Below are 17,313 nucleotides of genomic sequence, written 5' to 3' on the forward strand. Positions count from 1 at the left end.
CTGACAGCAACACTGCAAATCAATAAACCATAATAATTATTTCTTTTTGTTATATTTCGATATCATAAAGTGCCTTCGTCACTTATGCTACACAGGTTGTATATTTTCTCTCAGTCCTTGTAATACAAAAATAGTGCAATTTTAGAATGCGTCTGTCACATTAGCCTTTATCCTCAGGAAGAAGATGATTATCTTGCTGCTAATTACCTGTCATACAGCAGCTGTTGTTCCACTCTTTGCTCAAGGAGAGTGCTAAAGATGTCAAGTTGCGTGAGCAAAAAAGTTCACGACAAAACAACTTTGTGCCATACTGAGCGCATTTAGCGTTTTGGTCTCAGAATCCATTTGTTCTGTCACTCAAAGTCGACGTAGGACAAGTTATTTTTTTGCCCTGTGTAAATCGGACCTATGTCATAACCAACATGAAATGGGGCCTTCTGATCGGTCAATGTCACCTGGCCATATGATGATATAGATTGGAAACATTCGAATCAGGGAATCTCCCTCATGCTGGGTCAAAGGTGAAAGGGTATAGGGCCAGAACTACACGTGATTGCTGTTTTCAAACTGGTAGCTTTCATTTCTTTGATGTGCTTAATGCCGAATTTTGGCATTTTTTAAGATGATTGATTACATTTTGAGAACAGCAGAACAACATTTATCTAGTTTTATTGTGATTAATTTTGTTCAGTTGGAAGCTGTTATGACATTTGACCAACTAACAATTACACATGTAACAATTTTTCCATGATTCAGTCAAATGTTCGAAAACAAAATGCATGGTTATTAAAGTTTTAAGACAGTGTTCTGAAAACCTCTGAAAAGTTCTGTTTGCAATTCTGTTGGTAAGATGTTGCATTTAGCATATATGTACATGTACATGTACCTCAATACCCTGGGTATAGATTATTCCCCGGAATAAGGTGACCTAGCATTACTTCATCATGGAGAGTTGCTTTGCAGTGGATAAAAACATTTCAGAAACACTACAAAGTTTTTGTCTAGTTTTCTAGGGCCAACTAAAAAGAAGAGTTGGTCTAGGTCTTGCAGGTATCATGTTAAGCATTTGTAATGACTTTTACGGTAATGATATCTACAGAAAAGACATCAGTAGTTTGTGATACCAAGGAGGTTAAATCCTTGGTAATACAGAATTTTAACTTCAGATTCTGTATTTTGAACCCTGAAGTTAAGTCCTGACCACTGCAGTAGACAGTAACAGTGATAAGGTCTTAATCTCAGACTCTATGTACTACATGTACATGTAACATGACCAATGTAGTGTTTCTGAAGTGGCAGGCTGCAGCTAGCAGGGGGGGAGCAAGACATTTGGTGTCTTGTCTCCGCTCTGCTTGAGTCAGCTATCCACAAGAGCATGCACACACTCCATCCTTTAACAGTCCTTTTCTCTGGGAATCTGTTCTCTCTCTCCCTGTGCTGCGGATATAGCCTTCACATCTCCAGGTTAGGACTCAACATGGGCAACTGAAATTGGAAGCTGTCATTCTATGTATCACAGTCTTGTAGTCAGCAGTGTACATTATGGTCAACTGTTTAAGATGTATTTCAGATTTGCAGGAAAGGGTCCAACTTTGCCTTGATAGAGAACAAAGAGCTGACAGTGAATTACTAAATCGGTCTGCCTATACACCTCAAGCAACCTTAAACGACCTCAAACGGCTCTAATATGCAGTGTAAATGGTGCAACAACCTTGTGTTGTGCTCTGGATACATTGCTCATGCATTTATCAATTTCAGAAATGCAGCAAGTCCTAAGTGTTTAAAGTTATTTGGAGTTATTCCGCCGGTTTCAAGACCAAAGCAATGTCTGGCTGCAATATTGGATCGTCTGTGTTTGGAGTCTGCATGGGGAAGTTCTTGATACCTTCTTCAGTCCACACATGACAGTACAATTAATAAAACGTGGATGTTGTTGGCTGGTTGCTGTAGATTACAGCATAGCACAATTCTATCATTGTCAATTATGATTTATAATTTCACTCAAGTCAATTCTATATACTTGTATACTAAGTGTTTGTCTGCCTCAAATTACTTTGATCATGAAACCAGCTGACTAACTCTAAATAACTGGTAAATAATTGGGACTTGTTGAATTTTTGAATAAAAAAAACAATATAGAGCATCACACAAGGTCGTTGTGCCATTTACACTGCATGTTAGGGTTGATTGAGGTCATTTGAGGTGTTAAGGCAGACCCTTACTAAATATCTAAATGAGGTGGCTGCTGCGCTAACTGTACACATGGAATACAGCCACATACCAGCTAATCCATGGATTTGTAACATGTTACATTGTGACCATTGTTGCCACTCTGGGTTCCAAACAGTCTCAAATTTGTTTAACAGTAAACTCTCTAAATCAAAATTCTTCCATTACCTGGTCCACTTTTTCAATGTCTCTAAAGTAATGAAAATACATTAACTTTGTAATGCTGCCAATGGTATATTGATATTATTTGTAAAGATAGCCTTAAATAAGTTTATCACCAGGATTTCAGCTATGAATGATGATTCTGTGTATACATTATGTATACAAAAATGTAGCACATTCAAAGCTTCATGATTATGATGAATTTGTTGATTTTTACAATAGTCAAGATGGAATTTATGTCAGACTCTATTCCTTGGTAAGATAATAATACAAAGCTTTCATTAAATGGTATTTTGTAATAAAAAGGTAAGCTATGAGTTTAGATGTGAAGGAAATGTAAAGGAAAGCTGTTAAAGATTGTAGGGGAACTTTTCTGATGTGTCAATTATAGAAAGTAACTTTTGTCATTTAATGCAATGCTGTTTAAGCCTTTACTGGCCTTTTAAATCATACAAAAATGTCAATTTTCAGGTTTTAAAGTTTATGTATGGTAGAAAGACATGTACGTACCTTAACTTACTGATATTTGTGCCACTTTTGACAAATTTGGACCCTGAAGATATATAGGATGTAAATTTGAAATGCAAATTTCTGTAAGAATCGTTCAGATGAAAGACTTACAATATCATTTGCCCATTGTCACCTCCAACAGTAGGTGCCATGTGGCTTCTTTTCTCAGACATGGTAACATTACATGTACATTGTATAAGGTATGCTGGAAAGTATCAAAAACAATTAGACAAATCAAAGTAAGTCCATTTTTTCCAGAATACTGTCAGATATATTCAAATCATATATAAATTGTAAATTGTTTTCATAATCACGTGTATGCATGTAGTGATAAATTCAAAATGCATTAAGCATTATACCACTTCCATTTCTTAGGGGTTAGATACAATCTTGACAGGGAAATATAACAATAGTCAGAGCAGACAGTAGGCAACTACAAACAGGAACAAGATATATAGCAGCTGCCTTCATGCACCCATGATGCCTGTGAAAACACAAAAGTTTGGACATGTCAAACCTGTAAGGCTAACGTCACATTTCCACAAAGGGAGTCGGCCGGAAAAGTATGATATAAAAGACAACAAGAACACAAAATGTGCCAAAAATAATTCCAAATCATGCCTTGTGCCTTGTTCATTTTTCGTTTCTGTAAACAGCCCGGCCAAGCCCTGGGTAAGAAATGTGACACAGGCCTAATCATGGTGGGTGGATCTTAGGTATTACATTACATCTGTTACATTGAAGCTTTAGAGATGTTGTTCATCAACAAGTCAGCCATAGCCGCTGGAACCTTGAGGCTTTGGACGGCAGTTATCGCATCACTTTATCAGAGGACCTATGGCTTGATAAACAGGAAACTAATCCTTATGCTTTTTTTGTTATACATCTATTAACTTAATAATACATTGTATTGTTTTTAGGCTAGTATGTTCTTTCATTTTTAGAACTCTAACAAGTTGAACAATGTCAATTGTTGCCACGTTAAATTGACTGATTACAGTGATATTTGTCTCTGTATCTAACCCCAAATTGCATGTATGATTTATGAAATCTCATAAGATTTTTTCTACAGGAATATCTTGCAATTGGATTTGGTTCTACCAAGTTCCTCCAGTTAGTTTTGGTAAGGGTCACTGCGACTGGTCACACTGACAGTAACTTTCTGTGCATTCAGAATGCGATGACGTTCTTGTCGCGATATGAAGCGGTGGACATTGTGAAAGTCAAGATCGATGGGAACTCTCGATCCATTTGGGGTATCAGCCCTCCCAGCCGACATGCAATGCTGAACGATCTTCTGTCGGACAACCCCATAACTGTTCGCGTGGAGTGGCAGTTTACACGGTTAGTTCATACACTGCTGATGTTTGTTTTGTGAAATTTTATAGCAATAGAGTTACATTTTGTAATTAGACCAAAGCTGGGAATTCTGTTCTTAGGCATGCAGATTCTCCATGTAACTGTATTACTATCAATATTTCACACTATACAAAATTACTTGCAGGTTGCATATCAGTTGCCCTTTGCCTAATTAGCAAACAATTCAGTTGCAGGAAGAAAATCCTTATTAATCACTAGCAAGTATATACATGGCTTTACTAAATGACGTGGTCTAATTAGCTGTAGAATGTTGTTTGTATAATATTATACATTGTACACATGCAACATTACATGTAAATGGTGTATACTGTTTAGTTGCCGATTGATCCCATTTAAATTCATGAAATCTTCAGTACATGGATTAATGAATAGTTACATGTATCGAGATATCTTTATTTGAAAATTCATGCCCAAAGGCTTGTTGTAAGGGGATACACAGATACACGATTCATAACAAAAGAAGGTGCAAAATGTCTACTATCAAAGCTTAAGTCTAAAGATCTGTGTGATTGATTTTGTTGCATTGCATCTTTGTTTGTATACCAGTTGTTGTGGTCTATATATCTGATAATATCTGATAACTGTTACAAAGACTTGAATCTTAGACATATTTCACCTCAGGGATCCAACAACAGGGTCTTCAGAGTTTGCTGGCGATGAGTACTCCTTCCAGATTCTACAAGGTGACCCTCAACGATTAAAACTGGCAGCAATGCTGAATGGAACTCTACAAGAGCCAGTGTAAGTTTGTGCGGCACCTGGTTGGTTTGTCATGGCTCAGTCATCTTGGATTCTACCAAGCATTACCATGTTGTTGATATATAGTAACACAGTATACTCCCACATGGATTACATTATCGTAGTGTATGTCACTTACTCTGCAAGCATAGGTTCAGCTCAGGCTGTTTCTTGACATGTTGTTAGGTGTTTTTTTTAGGGGGGGGGGGGCTCTATTATGTCATTTTTCTTCATGTCCACCGTCCGGGACAAAATGGAGCAAAACAGAAAAACAGACAAAATTGCCTAAAACACTGAAAAAACAGCCAGAGCTGAACATTGGCTCGGAAAGTATAATCTTAATATCTAACTTGGAAAAATAGGACTTTTCAAAGATACAGTGTGTGAATTATGCAAATTAGGACATTATCTGCATTAATGATGTCAGAAGTCCTGCACAGTCATGATTATGTACCTCACAGTAGATGTACAACCTTGAAGACGGACTGTGATATTAAATGTGTTCTCCTCTGTTTCCTTCTGCAGGGAAATCTACAACCTGTTTCCAAAGTATGTGAAGGTACCAGGTGTGAAGGGTGTGGCCCGACCGGCCAATGAGCTGATGACAGCACCGGGTGGGTATAACATCTGCCAGGATTCTGGACTAGAAGAATGACCATCCACATTAAATGACTGTGCAAGCCAGGAGACATTGGGTTCCTCCTGGATGTAGCACTTTAGAATGTTCTACAGGCAAACAGCTTCAACAGTTTTTTCTTTTACAGCAGCTGTTATTTAAGGGAAGTGAGGTGAGGTAATGGAGCCAACTGATTGAAAAAAATACTTGGTTGCACATATTTCCATACAGTCATGTACCTAAAATGTACCATGTTTTATTGTTATTTTAGTTTATGAAAAATAAGCCTGCAAAAGTTTTTTTATGAACACACCTATATTCAGGACTCAAGTGACCGCTCTGATTTCACCAGGCTCCACCCTCACATCACACAAATACAATGTAGCAGCTGTAACTAAAACTCATAATAGAAATGGTACCATTAGTCTGTAATTATATTATATCAATATTGTTGTTCAGAAATGAAAACAGGCATGTGATGTATAAAGATGCATGATGTTGTTATTTTATACATGACTTTTTGTGTAATTTGTTTCCTGCCACATATATAACCAAAAGTACATTAACTCACAGGTACTTGCATCAATGACAACTGTTTTTCAAAAGCAACTGTTTTTATCTTTTTCAGATCAGACCTTCTACATGTAATTTCTAGATGATAAAATAGCCATTCAAATGGCAGAAAGGAAAATCCAGCTTTATGTAAATGATTATACTGATAAAAATATGAAATGCTGTTGTCAGGGAATCGCCTGGACTTCAGTAACGTGACGGTGCGACTGAACCACAGCCGTGTGACAGAGGAGCTTGAGGGCGAGGTGGAGTGGTGGACAGTACAGGAGCTGGTGGGGGTGGGGCCTGACAGGAGAAGTATGCCCTATATGGAGATGATCACCTTTAATGACAAAGTCAGCCCACCAGAATTCTCCTTCTTAGCTGGATATGGGTAGGTGATGTCATTTCAGTTATAAAAGGTATCACAGTCCCAGCTAGGTGTTTATAGAAGTGCACACCCATTTTTTTACTTGTCTTTCTAGTTTGTCTTATTTTTCTTAACTAGTGGACAAATTTTCTCATATAAAGAATTTCAGGAATAAATCAGAACTAGAAAGGCACATTTGCTGGAGATTTTCAGCCATCCATCACCCAACCAAAACTGAATTTGAAAAAAAATCCCCTCTTGACCCTCTGATCATTGGAAAATGACCCAAAAATCCCCAACGAAATCAATTTGAAGTGGTCCATGCTAGCAATTATACATTTATGCAAACAGTCCAATATCGATATGTGCTACTCTATTGCCTTATTTCTGTGCATCACACATTTTTCATTTAATGTATGTATGAAATTAATAAATCAAATGCATTAAGAATTCCAGAAGACTGTTGGCTTCCTCCCAAGACTGCTGTTAATTATAAAAAAATAATACTTTAATTCAATCTATACCACTATAGATAACACAATTGAGACTTTCAGATGTTTCAGAAGTCATCCAACTTCTTTCATCAGTGAGAAAAAAAAGCTTCACATAAAAAGCACAAAACAAGGAAAATACTAGTAATTAATACTTCTGTGTGTTTTAGGTAAGCAAATACAGGTAATGGCTATTGTGTTCTAAATAAACAAAACAGGTAATTATATGACTTCCAAGAAGTTCAAAACAGCATTCTAAATAAACAAAATACGAGTAGTGAAAAAAGAATTCGGCTGACTTATGATACTGAAATTGTTACCCAGATTGAATTAAACTATTCTTCTTCAATTCCCAGATGAGAAGTCTCTGCAACATACCCATAAGTTAAGTTGCAAAATTACTTTCCACAGATCTAGACATAACAGTCTACAAAAAGTGCTTGTTGACCCTATATACATGTATCTCATCTGTGTTCCAGCATTGTAGGCCTGTACCTGTCCCTGGTGCTGGTTGTGGGCAAGTTTGTGCGGATGTTTGTGAGTGGAATATCCTACCGAATCATGTTCACAGAAATGCCCAATGTGGACCGCATTCTGAAGCTTTGCCTGGACATATTTCTCGTTCGGGAGACTGGAGAGTTGTCTTTGGAAGAAGACCTGTTTTCCAAACTAATCTTCTTGTACCGATCCCCAGAAACTATGATCAAATGGTCCAAAGAGAAGACAAGCTAAGCTGTAAGAGTAGTCACTACTCCCTGTATAGTGAGTGTTGTGTGGTGAAGTGATGTCAAATTGTCATGGGAGGAAGTTTGATAACTTAAAGGAAATCGGATTAAATGAATTCTATATAATATTACCATATGATGTGTAAGCAGGGAATCTTAGGAAATTATAAACATAGAGTAACCAGTCCAAGGTACCTGACAGGCGTGTTGAAGTGCTTATTGCAATGATGAGAATTGCTTGAACAAATTAGCAGCAAGGAAGAAAGTATGCACTTCATCTTCATTACAACATGCAAAGGGGGTGGGGGGATGCAGGGGGGATGTAAATAAAAAGGATATATTGTAGTTTAATACATGGCATGGTATTGGCAGGTTGAGACATTTGACGATTTAAAAGTTAAATTATGTGTAATATACTCTTCTAGATCATACATGTATTTTGCTGTGAAGGCAAAATGAGTTTTTAGTTATAAGATACTATAATGTTATATCTGATTGCAAAACTTCAAATTCTCCTGAATATATTAGTTATGCATACAGGCAAATATTTTTTGCAATATTTTTTAAATCTCTATGTTTTTAAATTATTTGACGTGAGCAGTCATGTATCAGGTATTGTAGGTAGCTTAGTGTACGGGAAAATTATCTTCGTAACATTGTTTAAGTAAAATAGGTTTACAATCAACCTATCAGTTGCATGAACAGTAAGTGGCATAATAGGTATGATGTGAAAAGTTGTCCAAGTGTTGTTAGTTGAGTGAGGAGGCAATTACAGATACATGTATGCATTTGTGATGTCTATAAGTTGAAGAAAATGTGCATGACTGTGCAATATTGATACGGCAAACATAAGACTGCAAAAGGCATTTTTCTGTTGGTACTAGAAGCCCATTTGAGAACCATGTAGCTACTTAGGTATCATTACGCTATAGTGTTTTATCTTCTTGCCTGGTATATTTTAAAAAATTCCATAGAACAGTGAAGAAATGTTTTGTTTGTTGTTGACAGATTTGTACCTTACAACTTGAAGTCTGATTGCCAAAGAAACTGTCCAGATGTTGTATTCAGCATGGATTCCAAATGATGCATTTTACAATGAATAAAGTCATTCTGCAGAGTCTCTTTTTTTGTCTTTCCAAAGCAATGTTGCTGTGTGTACAGGCAATTTGATTTCTCAATTACTGCTCTGGGAAAAATTGGGAGAAGAAAAAACAAATTGTATGATATATAAAGTACATGTGGCAGAGATGTACCAACTTCCGAAGAGAGCAAAGTCCAAAAGCGTTGCAAGTTAGGGCGCACTGTTTAACACAGCTCAAAATCAGAATTTACTCACGATAACGTCCTCAGTGTTTGCCAGTTGTAATGCGAAGGGTGAAGGGTCCATGAACAGTAAGAATGCCTTCCTTATTCAAGTATGGTCTCTAGATGAATGTGTTAAAAATTTATTGATCAAAACTTGACCACTCTTTGGCAACTAGTGGTGGAGCGCCGTGAGTTCGAGCGCGTAAAAAAGCGGGCATCTTAGGGCAGCCCCCATTATAATATTAAAGTAACGACCATTACTTTATCATGTCACGTTCATCGATTTAGTTGACGCAAGGACAGGCACCTTATCCAACACTGATAACCATAATTATTTCACGGACTGACAGAGGCTTGTATGTACTATGTTTTACAAGTTTTACCCCCGGTTAAAACAGGAACGAAAGATGCTTTCACTACCATTTTCCAAAAATGAAATAAGCTGGATATATCTTTACAGTCCCAAACAAGAAGGTCATTTGGTTCCATGGAGACTTGTCAGGAAGCAGCCTATTCGCTTAAGTACTAAGTATGATTTAAGTTTTTGTCCAACAATTAACGTTGCTGCCCCAGCCTTTAAAACATAAAAACATTGCAAAGTTGCTTGTTGAATAAAGTGAAGTCTGGCAAAGAAAAGAATCCATAATCCTTTCCAATTATTACAATTAAGAATATTGACAAATGCAAATTAATGAGGGCAAAATATTCTGTATTGTTTCTTGATAGTGGCGGCATTAAACACATCATTTCCACAAATATCATCTATGTTGGCATCATACATTAGCATCAACCCAATCTTGTTGTGAGCAGTCAACTTGGCCGTCACTACAGCCTTCTATGGACAAATGAACCGTTGACGAAAACTTCCAGTTTGAACATTATAGACTAGCGACAATTACTAATCTGAAACAGACACATTGGACCTACTACAATCATGTGTAAGGTTTTTGAAGGTTTTATGAATGACCTGAAATTTGAGAGTTGACTTCATTATTGTCATAACAACTGCAAGCAGTGGCAGGACAAGAAAGAAAACAGTTCTGACATTTTTCTGCTGCATTGTACATGCTTTTCTTGCTTGTTAAACTGACATAGAAGTCGGAAAGTTGTAGTAGGCGATTTCTGAACAACAGCTGTGTCTGACCAGATTAGTCTTTATACTGAACTATGACAGAGGACCAGAGGGATTGACCTTAGGCCACACCGACTTAATTTTATGGATGACATCCAGGTGCGCATTGATTTTCACCTGTTCTAAAAAACAAAAAAAAACAGTGGCCTCAAGTCACCTAATAGCATTCCTGGTCAATCTGAATGTTATGCTTGCCAGAAGATCTGCTCCCCTGGGTAAGGGGGTATATAGTCTGAGCCTCAGTGCCCTCTTTAAACTAGAATGGCACTAGAAACATGATTGAAATGGCAAAAATGGTCTCTTAGTCTTACAGACAGACTGGAGGCAGACATTAGACAAACCAAGCCTGGGGAGAATGGACTGAATGTTCTGTCCTGTGTTTTTTTGGGCGACATTTTTTTTTGCAGGATTTTTCATTTTTTCCGCCTTTGCCCATTAGTTTTTGGGATCTCCAGAGGATGTCATCCTTAAATTTAGTCAATGTGGCCCTGGCAGGATGTCATTCAGTAGATTAAGGCTTACACATCGCTTAAATTACACATCACTTAAATAGTCTAAAACAATGTGTTTAGGCAGCCAAAAATGCAATAAACGTAATGTTATTTACTTTTGATACTGTCGAGTGATACCTGATTTGTGAACATCCTTTCAGGATCATTAAGGTATGGCATGTGGTAAGATTTAGAAGCCACAGTCTATTTTGAAGACTTGCATGTACAGTCAAACCTGTCTATAGCGGCCACTCAAGGGACCGGACAAATTTGGCCACTATAAACAGGTGGCCTCTGTATAGAGGTGGCAACTTGTAGATAAAATACCCAAGGGACCGACAAAAAGTGGCCACTATGGACAGGTGGCCCCTCTGTAGAGGTGGCCCCTAATACAGGTTTGACTGTACTCCTTACATTACAAAAGATGCTAGTCTGCAAAGCTACCGATTCATTCCATAGCTGACTACCAAGTTCTTAAACCATTTGTTTTAACCACTGATATTTACTACATGTATGTATGTCTTTAATTACCATGCCATTGAGTCACAAAATCAATTCTGAGTCTTTCTGCATTCTTTTGTAACTCATGAAAATCACCATAAAAATGTCCCCACTTTCATTTTGCCTTTAGTGCAAAGGCAAATGTCCAAGGTTTGGTGCAGATACTGGAAACATTCTCCAGATCAAAATGATGCTTCATGTTTCCATTTAAAACAACTTTTTAAGCGTACTTTCCTAATTCTAACTGTTTACAACCAAACAATTTTAAGAAGTCACCAGTTAACCCGCTTCTATACAAGAAATTACTTTCACCAATTCGGGGTGTAATTTTATTGCATCAGGTCGCAAATATTTTTGGGTGAGAAGGACCGCTGTCTTCACTTAGTCACCTCATGGATAGCATGTCCAAGATAAGCTACATTCTTGGAGGACACACCAGCAATAGAGATTCGGCCATCTTTAGTCAGGAAGACAGAGAAGTCTTTTGTCAGCTTTTCCACCTGGAAACAAAAGCAGTGCATCAAAGATCTGGTGCTGCCAGCAGATACATGTATAATGGGTTAAAGAGGTTTTACAAGAGAAATTCATATACATGTATGTTGTAACAACAATACTTGCATACTGCACCCGTTATAGGTAACTAAATAACTTCCACCCATTTTATATAAATGTTTATAACAGGCAAAGCTGAAATGATGCATGTAAATATTGTGGAATAATTATTTCATTTCAGTCTCAAAGCAAGCTTCGGCTATGTCTTGGTGGGCAGCATAACTTACAAAGTTCAATGTGTGGCTTTCTTTATGGCACTGCATTCATCATCATGCCTGGATCTGGTCCACTCTTTCCCTCCAGACATGGCATTGCATTAGACTTTCTTTTGGGGACATAACTCTTATCTATGTGGCATAGGTTTGGGCCTCTTAGGAAACTTCTTTAACAGGAAACGTTTGGAGAAGAGAGCAACTCAAGAAGACATTGAATTTTTGATGGATTATTATGACATGGAGGTCATTCAAGTGATTCATGTGAACAGAATACAGATCAGATTTTCAACAAGCACTTAGGTTCTCTTATGCCAGGAAAGGCATGTAAATGAGGGTTAGACATCCAGGTAAACAATATCTAAAGGCAATTCAACCTCTACAACTGGATACAAATAGGACATTTACTTCTGGATGTTTTGAGTGACAACCATCACTTCTCAGCATCACTAGAATGAAGTGGCAGAACAATTCAATACAAGTATGCGTACATGTGTATATCTAACTGGACGCTATTAAACTCAAAAAGATCCTACGCACTTTTTTTTTTTTTTCCGTGCGGCCAAAACTCAAATGTCTACTACCTGGCATCCTGAAAGCTCAATTAAAGAACACTTATTTTTTTAGGGGCAATCAGCATGGACTTGCGAAGTAAACAATAAACTTCTTTTTCAAGCACTCAGGAACCAGGTAACCAGCATCTCCTTGGTCTGACATACGCCTGTAAGGCCACACCAATTAAATTTCTTGGTTCACGGATTTTTTCATAAAAAATATGGAGCGAGAGGGCGAAATAAAAATAAAAATAAAAATTGTCAAATGGTTCGGGTAAAGGTAAGGGCTAATCCCAAACATAAAGAAAAAAAGTAAAACAAAGGATTAAAAGAGCTCATAATCAATATATTGATGAAATCATGGAAAATGCACTAGATGAACCTACGAAATTTTGGAATTATATTAAGGGGAGAAAACAAACGGAAACCGGGATTGCACCCCTAAACCACAATAACAACCTTATATCTGACAGCAAACTTAAAGCGGAAGTGTTGAACAAGCAATATGAGTCAGTATTCACAGATGAAGACCTAACCTCAATACCAGCCCTAGGACCTAGCCCTCACCCCATATGCCGCAGGTATTGGTCACCCTTGAAGGAGTCCGTAAACTTCTAGAGGGCATCAACCCCCTGAAAGCATCTGGACCCGATGCAATACCTTGTAGAATTCTTAAAGATTATGCTAAGGAAATCTCCCCAATTCTGCAAACTATTTTCAATCAATCTTTAGAGAAAGGCAATGTCCCAGAAGATTGGCGGGGAGCCTACGTACACCCAATTTTCAAGAAAGGTGACAGAGGCAAGCCTGCCTGTGTCTCTCACCAGCGTTTGTTGTAAACTACTTGAGCACATCTTATATTCAGCCAACATGAAACACCTTGATAGTCAGAGCATACTCCTCCCTACCCAACATGGCTTTAGGGCTCGTCATTCATGTGAATCACAGTTAATATGTACACTGCACGACTTGACAGCATGGTTTGATAAAGGTAAACAAGTGGACTTTGACAGTGTCCCTTATAATCGACTTATTAACAAACTTCACTATTATGGTATTCGGGGGGATAACCTCAAATGGATTAAATCATGGTTAATAGATAGGAATCAAAGTGTAATGGTAGACGGAGAATTATCCACGCCAACCAGAGTAAAATCGGGCGAACCTCAGGGTACAGTTCTGGGTCCCCTTCTTTTCGTAATCTACATTAATGACATAGACCAAGATATCTCCTCACAGCTACGGCTTTTCGCAGATGACTGTCTTATCTACCGACCTATAGATACAGAAGAAGACCAAGTAGACCTTCAAAAAGACCTAGACAGACTATGTGCTTGGTCAGATAAATGGCAGCTCAGGTTCAATGTAAAAAAGTGTTGTATCATTCATGTGCATAAGTCCAAACATAGATCACTCTACATGTATACAATGTTTGCAGAACCTCTAGAAGTGACTACCCAGCACCCCTACCTGGGGATCATTCTCTCACATGACCTGAAATGGACAGCTCATATCAACAACATCACAGCCAAGGCTAATAGCACACTGGGATTCCTCAAGAGGAATATAAGGGGGGCTAATAGACAGGTAAGATCAAAGGCATACACTAGCTTAGTAAGACCCAAACTGGAATACGCTTCTACAGTCTGGGATCCATGTAAACGTCAATACGCACAGTCCAATGTTTTAGAAGATAAGATCGAATCAGTACAGAACAGAGCAGCCAGGTATGTATCCAATGATTACAGAACCACTACCAGTGTATCCCAACTCAAGACCAACTTGGGATGGCCCACTCTCACCGAAAGAAGACAGCAGGCACGTTTGACCCTTCTATACAAGGCCATCAACGGCCTGGTTGCCATTCCCATCCATGATTATATTGTAAGGAACATGAATCCCACCAGAGGCCATCAACATCAATACTATACATTCTCATGCAGAACAGACACCTTCAGATTTAGCTACTTCCCTAGAACAATACCACAATAGAACAGCCTACCACCACAGCTAGTTACATCACCATCACTGACAGCCTTCAGGACGGGGCTGGCCCAGCACATGGGCCTCCCCGCCCCCCACATGTAGATACATACCATTAGTGCGGCCATCACCTCACCTTTTTGTTTTGTTGTTACTTTTTGATGCACTCACTATTTTTCTTTTTCGGAGCACCACCACCACCACCGGTCGCACTAGTGCCGTGCATCTTGTATTTCTCACCTGGGCGGGATGCCCCTAAAAGGGGCTTTGCCCAGTACAGCATAGAAATAGAAATGTAGGTGTGGGTTTGTTTTCCTAAAGTGACTGTCTTCTTTGCAGTACTTGACGTTGATTTAGTCAACCTCACATGCTCCCTTCCCCAATTCTACCAGATCCTAGCCTCTGTTGCAGGCTTTGCAAACTGGGCTGGTTTTTATTTGGTCCACATTCATTTTAGAGATAACGTCACATGTCGTTATGATATACAGTATTTTCTTGATTAGAGTACGCAGTTTTTCAACTTTTACTTGGACCAAAAACCAGCCAGTGATACATGCATGTGGCTCGAAACAGAACCGGCTACCTTCATGCTGCAGCAAACAGCTCAGAATATCAAAGCACATGGCCAAATCCCCGCCGAGTGGCCAGATTATTTCTACACCCAATAGAGACATCAAATTTGCATGATGATAGGCAGAAATCTTGATTTAACTGGCTAGTTTGTCTGATGGTTCAATATGTTAATGGTTGTCACATGGTTCATATGGAAAGTCTACTACATGGATTACAGTGTGGATGAAAAATGTTCAGAGGGGGGTTTCTTCATTCAGCCATACACAATCTACAAATGTGTTGTTATTAGTTATTGGGATTTGAATAAAAGCCTTAGACATGCAAAAACAATTTGTTTGAATCTTATTCAATTTGAAAAGGTACGCTGCAGCGACAAACTTGATGCCTATGCTTTAGGCAGTACATGCTACAAATGAAATATGTCATTCATGTAAACATGTGCTTTAGATAAAACTAGGATTTGCTGCTGGGGGTGAATACTAGTACATCGTACATGTACCACAGTCTTACAAAACCATTTTTCTTGTTGAACTGGTGGTAAAAAAATATAAAACAGACCTGTGGACAGTGTACAGAACTTTTTGACAAATTATAAAATGAACACACTATATCGACAGGCATTCACGCTTTTGGGGGCTTACCGGTCCAAGAAAATAACAAGAGTGAAGTAGAGTAGAGTTTACAGTCTTGTCTACCAAGTTTCTAAAGTCAACCGTACAGAGGCAGTTTTCCTTGTTTACATGAAGATAGGATTTTTTAACGCCAGTGGGAGTTGGATCCTCCATCAAACAGATTCTCTTGTAGTTAAACCATTATTTTGAGTATTGCCCATTCACAAGTTTTCATACACAATTCAGGTCCAAACCTGGACCTGATGCTCGGACCTAAACCGAACGTGGACCTGAATTTTCGGTACAGATACCCACTCCTATTTGATGCGGTTATTTCATCCCACAAGATGGTGTGAAAATTACTACTTTATTCAGATCAAAGACTTTAGTGGTGCTACAGTTTTAAGAAGGGTATACATGTAGGACTTAGTCACTATACAGGATGTTTTCAGGTACTTCATTTCTTCTGTGAATGTATTGTACCTTAAGTTTGCTGAGCAACCAAACTGGAGAATATAATTTGTACCTTTCAGTGGGCAATTCATAAGCTTGTAAAGATAAATTTATGTTACTGTTGGCTAAAACAAATATCTAAATAAGATTCAGCAAGAATATTACTTAGAAGTCTTGCCTTGTTGCAAGGTTCAATTTGTAAGCTATAGAACTACATATTTATTTCTAAATCTTAGGCACAGAAACAACAAAGTGCCCGTTATTGCCGGGTACCCGGCTTGAAGACATGACCACTTAGGCAGATTTGACTGTACTTGAGAAACACTTGAATGTACAATGTGGCTACTACTATGTTGAGCATTCTGCAGTCAGACATACTTGTTGTTGTTTGAGTCCAGTGAAACAGAACATGCCAATCTGGTCAGTGATGTGTTGCCAGTTGTGGGTGGAGCCCTCCTTCCTCAGGTTTGCCACCAGCTGTTCCCGCATAGTGATGATGCGGTCTGCCATCTCCTTCACTTCCACCAGCCTAGCAAACATAGAACAACAAGCAATGCAAAACATGAAAACATGTTGCTATCTGATGCTTTTGCAATATCTGTATGCCTTTAGCGTGAGCAACCATAATTACTCTGTGACGGAAGGTAACCTCTGACGACAGAGTATTGTTTTGGGTCCATGTGACGAGAGTTCTCATCAGTATCTCTTCGTTCCCTTTATTTGCCGCAATCATATGTTGTTTGACATATTGTCTGCACGCAGCTGCATGATGATGCACATATTTTTTTTGCGGTTGCTGTTTTGAATCATGTAATAATTTCAGAGATCACCACTACACTCCCGGGATTGTGGAACAGGCCATGTGGTTTCGGGATTTGCTTATCTACATGTATCATTTCATTTTTGCCACAGCCACCCTTCTGTATTACTTTACTTAGCCTCCTTTGCAGACTTCTACCTGTACATGTAACGTTAGTTGTGGTGGCATTTATTTTCTGGGGTGACACTGATTGGTGGGGACAGTTTCCACATGCTCCTGAAAGTCTCGCCTCTACCAGGCTTCGTGGATCGTTGGTCTAATTGTAGAAATTGGACAAATAGAGTCAATAGTAAGCTAGGGGAGTCAGCCGGTCAGAATAAACATTATCCTTACCACGAAAAATGTATTTTTCT

General features: G+C 38.5%; 2 protein-coding genes across 12 annotated transcripts in view; one reads left to right on the top strand and one right to left on the bottom strand.

The window, feature by feature from the left end:
• LOC118417647 (piezo-type mechanosensitive ion channel component 2-like) overlaps positions 1 to 10,051 on the top strand; it is a 119,353-nt gene extending 109,302 nt beyond the window's left edge. For 10 of the 11 annotated variants that reach the window (XM_035823276.1, XM_035823265.1, XM_035823269.1 and 7 more), the window contains 6 exons: positions 1,450 to 1,464; positions 4,076 to 4,245; positions 4,903 to 5,022; positions 5,545 to 5,633; positions 6,380 to 6,581; positions 7,528 to 10,051. In XM_035823276.1, the coding sequence (XP_035679169.1) occupies positions 1,450 to 1,464; positions 4,076 to 4,245; positions 4,903 to 5,022; positions 5,545 to 5,633; positions 6,380 to 6,581; positions 7,528 to 7,780 (849 nt within the window). In that variant the 3' untranslated portion in view covers positions 7,781 to 10,051. The remainder of the gene's footprint in view (positions 1 to 1,449; positions 1,465 to 4,075; positions 4,246 to 4,902; positions 5,023 to 5,544; positions 5,634 to 6,379; positions 6,582 to 7,527) is intronic. The other variant, XM_035823267.1, reaches the window with a different exon arrangement.
• Positions 9,771 to 17,313, bottom strand: part of LOC118417648 (aspartate aminotransferase, mitochondrial-like) — a 26,094-nt gene continuing 18,551 nt past the window's right edge. Inside the window, exons 11-12 of the mRNA XM_035823277.1 lie at positions 16,519 to 16,669; positions 9,771 to 11,702 (exon numbers count right to left, since the gene is read on the bottom strand). Of these exons, the coding sequence (XP_035679170.1) occupies positions 11,580 to 11,702; positions 16,519 to 16,669 (274 nt within the window). The 3' untranslated portion in view covers positions 9,771 to 11,579. The remainder of the gene's footprint in view (positions 11,703 to 16,518; positions 16,670 to 17,313) is intronic.

This window comes from Branchiostoma floridae, chromosome 6 (assembly GCF_000003815.2).
Source record: "Branchiostoma floridae strain S238N-H82 chromosome 6, Bfl_VNyyK, whole genome shotgun sequence".
Lineage (NCBI taxonomy): Eukaryota > Metazoa > Chordata > Leptocardii > Amphioxiformes > Branchiostomatidae > Branchiostoma > Branchiostoma floridae.